The sequence below is a fragment of the Gossypium hirsutum genome, chromosome D13 (assembly GCF_007990345.1).
Source record: "Gossypium hirsutum isolate 1008001.06 chromosome D13, Gossypium_hirsutum_v2.1, whole genome shotgun sequence".
NCBI classification, from domain to species: Eukaryota; Viridiplantae; Streptophyta; class Magnoliopsida; order Malvales; family Malvaceae; genus Gossypium; species Gossypium hirsutum.
The window spans coordinates 50,930,147-50,935,488 of NC_053449.1; the positions used below are offsets into that span (position 1 = coordinate 50,930,147).

The following is a 5,342-nucleotide window of genomic DNA, read 5'->3' on the forward strand; positions in this document are numbered from 1 at the left end:
CAAATTGCGCCCAACCCCCTCTAGTATTAATGCTTCGCTGAATTAAGCACATTCCCTTACTTGGTGATGACCACTCAGTGGGAAAACCGAAGCCATCGATGAGCTTACATTTAACCCTAATATATTTGCCCCCAATTCAAACGGAGGTTAGACCACTTGTTGGAAATGATAGATACCATACATTTGCGAGGGGTGAAGTAGTAGAGACCTAATGACCTCCCTCGGTAGTGGCCTTCAATTGGTATAGGTTTTAGAAAATAGCGAGTAGTGGTACCTCATTGCTTTGACAACAGTCGACAAAATAGGCCATCGCGATCTACTAGGAGAACCTAAACAACTGGCCAGGTGTGATTCCATAATCATCAAGTATGTGGCAGAAGAAACAATGAAGAGGCAAATGAAACCTGGCCTCTATTACGTAGAGGGGAAGCAGAAAATTGTTGTCACTGGTGTCGCTTAGACGATGCAAGCCCACATGAACTAAAAATCATACGCGAAATTGGGGATTTTAATCCCTCGTACTTTTAGGGCTTGAAACATTTCTTTCGTCTTTATAGTATAGGCGTAGAAATTAACCTCGATAGGAACCCTCGTCACACGGTGTTGTAGTGGGTAGCTTGAAATTACCCAACGACTACTACCTCCTCTAGTTCTAGGTATGATCGTAATAGAAAGGGAAAGAATACTCAAAGTAAAAAATTCACAGAAGTTTACCTTAAGAAAAATGCTTCTTGTTTATTGTAGCAATTGAAAATGTTTAAAACAATAATTTTTAGGGCTTCATAACCTCTCTTTTTAAATATTTTTTTCCTTTTTACTTTAATGATTCGAATAACCAAGGACGAAGGAATGATTAAATCTGAACGGGTATAATCCCCTCATAAATGTGGCGAGGTAAATGTTAGGCACCAGTGACCAACGCGTGTTTGGTAAGTCATCCAAATTTAAAACATTGGTTCTAAAAAGCGCCACTTTATAACCCTTCTTAGAACCACCAGGGGGACTATATTGTTATGGTATTTTCGATTGCTAGCTCAAAACTCGAATATAACTCGGGCTACCGACCCGCGACCCGAGTTTGGACCCCACCAAGTGGATATGTTAAGGGTATGCAGATAGAGCTTGCGAGCCAAGTTTGCATGTCCCTAGGTGCTCGCAAGCAAAATGTGCGAAACTGAACACCTGGACTAGCGAACACGTGTTAAGTCTAGGATAACATACGCGTCAACATGCATGGAGCCTACCTAGGACGTCAATTCCATGAACATTAATCATGTCATATAAATACCCGATTCTCTTCACCAAGAGGACACACAGTAAAACACTTAACACATCTTAATATAATTTTTTTTTAAAATACACTTTTAGAGTAGGTTTTTATTGTTCACTAGCATTTATGTCTCGCTTACACATGGGGATTTATAATCTTTCCATAATTTATTTGATATTAATATATTCTAAATTTTTAATTATGAAAATTAAATTTATGATAATAATTTAATGTTAATTAAGTTTATTAAAATTATTTTTGATGGGACAATCACTTTTTGTGTGAAAAAGACAATCAAACTATATTAAACAGTCATAATTGGAAAATTTAAAACTCTAGCTATCTCAACAACCGATGCTATCTCTTCTAGAATTTTTGCAAAAACTTGCAAAGCTAAATTTCTCTTTGAAACCATTTTGGCTAATTTGTTCGCAACTTGATTTCTCCCTCTGGGAATATGATTGATCTCCCATTGCTCCACAACTTGTAATATGATATGAATCCTTCTAACCAACGCTGAAGGTAATTCAATTATGTGGATGCCTTGAAGAGCTTTGACCACCTCCAAATTGTTTGTATGAATGAAAACCTTCTTACATCTCTCTTTTTGAACAAAGGTCAGACCATCTAAAATTACCCACAATTCAACATCGAAAATTGAACAAAATCACAAATATCGATTGCATCCAGCAATCCATTGTCCATCTTGCTTATATGCCACCCCTCCGGCAGCAGCCCACCCTGCATTCAACATAACGACACCATCAGTAAATAAATGAATCCAATTGCCTATTGGATCAGGATTGCGATCAAATTTGTGCAGTCCAAAAGAGTATTGCTTAAGCACTCCAAAGTATTGTTTGGCCCAACTTAACGAAGACTTCATGGTCTCAACAGAGTTCCATGATATATTTTGAAAGATAAAGAGATTCTTATTTTTCCATATGCGCCTAGTGATTAAATCGAATAAATCGAACCAACGAACCCCTACATTAGGCAACCAAGTTGAAGAGCCCAAATTGATTTCCATCCACTCGAAGAGATTACTAGAAAAAACCAATTTTGCATACTAGCAGGGACAACCATTTTAAATACATGATTTAAAGAGAAAATGTAAAAAAAAAAACTTCTTAAAGGGGTTATTTTTAGATATTAAATGAAACTTTAGATAAACTTACAAAATAACTAGTTTAATATTTTTTTTAAGAAAATACAACCAAATTATGTATAGATTAAATATAATTTAACAGATATCAATTAACAAGGTTGCCAATTAGACTTTATTTATTAAATTTAAAAAATAGATGGACTAAAAGTAAGTAAAAAGATTAAAATTTTAAAATTAAGTCAATAGACTAAATTTTAAAAGATTGAAAAGTATAAGGGATTGATAGATAAATACTTTTTTCTCTCTTTCATCCCTCCCAGCTTCAGCCCAAATGGAAGGGAAAAAAAGAAAGCTGCTAGCTTGTCATGATTAAAACCCCACACTTGTACAGTACTCTATGTTTCTTCTTTTTATAGATAGATTAGGTTGATGGGACAAATATGAGTTAAACAACTTACTTTTAAAATCAAAATTTCTTTTTTTGAAGCTTATGTTTATTTTAGTGTATATATATGATTTTTTTAACAATTTTTTTTATATTTTTTTATTATATCTGTTTTTTATACATAATATTTAGAATTACTCATAATCTCTCTTTAATTCATAAATAAAAGGATAATACACTTCAGCGCACTCAAACTCACATTCTTCTACAATAGCAACAATAATTATGTAAATCAAACTAAAACTGAATTTACTTGACTTGTTGTTTTTAAATGACATAACATCCTATAAAATTTGAATTTCATGCAATATTTTACTTACAATGCAAAACATAGATTTACAAAAACGATCTCACAATTTTATAAAATTACTGATGACTTACATTTACAACGATAGTGTCAATTAAAGTGATATACAATACACCTCAAATTACGGTAAGGCAAGGTCTTTGCCTACGCAAAATGAAAAATTGTTGTTTTAAAAAGATAAAATTACATATTAATGTTTTAAAATTTAAAATTCAATTTTAATTTTTTTAAAATTAAAAAGGTTTATTAAAAAAATAAAAAAAATTCACAAATATCCATATTTGATTCAGGTGTAATGGGATTAGTCAAGTATAGGGTTTGGGTAAGCTGGTAGCTGGGCCCATATGAAATTATTCAGCTATTATTTTATATCAAGTGAAGTCTTTTATTAATGGCACCACTATATCTTATTCACAATAAAAACAACTTTATTACATTATTATTTTAAAATAGAAGTTAGCTAATAATTCTTTATATGCTGTGCTTTTCAAAGCCAACATGTTCTTGGCCCTTCATTTTCCATCTTTGCCTTTCTTCTGAATCTCATCTTTTGCAAAACTTCACCGATTTCCAGCCGCCGGAAAAACATGTCGGCTTCCCGTAACCAAGGAGGCTGTGGATGTTGTGGCGGCATTTTTAGTTTGGGGATGTCGGCACTTTTCATGTGGCTATGGATACATACTTCAAACCCCAAATGTTCCATTCAAACTCTATCCTTGCCTTCCCTTAGCAGCGCCTCGAACCTCACAGCTGACCCTACCTTTAGCCTCACGCTAAGGTTAGTCAACCCCAACCAGCTCAAAGGGATCAAGTATGATCCTTTGAACGTCACGGTTTATGACTTTCCAAACAAAAGTAATGTCATAGGTAACATTTTGATGCCAGGGTTTTACCAGGGTTACAGAAAGAAGGCTACAAAGCCTGGTCAAGGCACCGCTAACACCACGGTGGCTTTACGAGCGGTGTCGGAGAACGGAACAGGAGTTTTCCGGGTTGATATGGCGACGGCGGTGAAGTTTAAGACCTTGTATGGTTATTCGAAGAGGCATCAGATTAGGATTGGAGCAGATGTGGTGGTCAACGCTAGTGGTGTTAAGGTCGATCGTAAAGGGATCAGGCTTAGATCTATGGCACCCAAGATGGGAAATTCTTGTGTGGTGCTGCTTGGAGCTTTGTTCAATTTCTTGCTCTTCGCTTTTGCTTGATTTATGGTGAGTTGTTTTTCATGGTTTTAGCATATTTTTAGATGCTTTGTTGTAGCTGAGAAAAAGAGAAAGAAAATGGTGATGTTAACGGCTTTAACTTAATTGAATTATTTGTATCAAATGGTAATTGTATTTCTATCCCATTTTCATACCCCAGTCATTAATTTCATTACCCCGAACTTCAAACAAAACCATAACAAACATACAGTATTGAACAAATATGAACATTAACAGCATCTACCCTATTAATTTGCTTTCCCATCAACCTAATCTGAACAGTGTGTTTAATTTTCACTAGAAAGAGGCTTCCCAAAATACCTCTCATTCCTCTCTCACTGAATTGAATGAATATATGCAATCTAAGCACAACAACAATAAGGGACTTGCCTTTGAGCTTAGAGGCAGCCCAAGCTAACTCCTGATCCCAAGTTCCAACAGCTTTGTTAATATTACAAAGCTGCAATACCATCTCCCAAACCTTCTTACAGAAATCACATTAAAAAAAAAAAATGGTTTCTAGTTTCAGCAATCCTAGAACAAAGCAAAGCAACGCCCATCAACATTGAGACCAAAGGAACTTAAACGATCCCTGGTAGGCAACCAATTCAAATCTGCCATCCAAGCAACAATAGAATGCTTAGGAATGTGCAAAGAGAACCAAAACAATCGATGCCAGCACACTTTCCTCCCCTTATCTCTAATATCCTCCCACAGCCTTGCAGAAGCAATCTTACTGCTAATAGGAATTCTTTGCACACTACCAGCAGCAAGCTCCTTCAACTTAAGCATTCTTCTCTAGTTCCAGCTACTTGTAAAATTAGAAGCAACATCCCAAAAGCTCCTCCCCTTCATAACATACTCTTTATTCCAAGCAATCGAAAGAGAACCTTCCTCTGCAAGGATACTTCGAATATGCTGCAAAGTGCAAACATTATTCCATACTTCAAGATCCCTTAACCCCAGCCCACCTTCTGATTTAGGAGAACATATCAAAAACCGGCTAACTC

At 35.5% G+C, this 5,342-nt stretch overlaps 1 protein-coding gene across 1 annotated transcript; it reads left to right on the forward strand.

The window, feature by feature from the left end:
* Nucleotides 1-3,529: 3,529 nt before the first annotated feature.
* On the forward strand, nt 3,530-4,478 carry LOC107918464 (protein NDR1). Its single transcript, XM_016848036.2, has one exon. It carries the CDS (start codon nt 3,718-3,720, stop codon nt 4,333-4,335), a length of 618 nt encoding a protein of 205 aa, XP_016703525.1. The 5' UTR covers nt 3,530-3,717; the 3' UTR covers nt 4,336-4,478.
* The last annotated feature ends 864 nt before the right edge of the window (nt 4,479-5,342 follow it).

What these genes read in the sequence shown, in the direction of transcription:
- LOC107918464 (XM_016848036.2), top strand. Translation starts at nt 3,718, where the DNA reads ATGTCGGCTTCCCGTAACCAAGGAGGCTGTGGATGTTGTGGCGGCATT.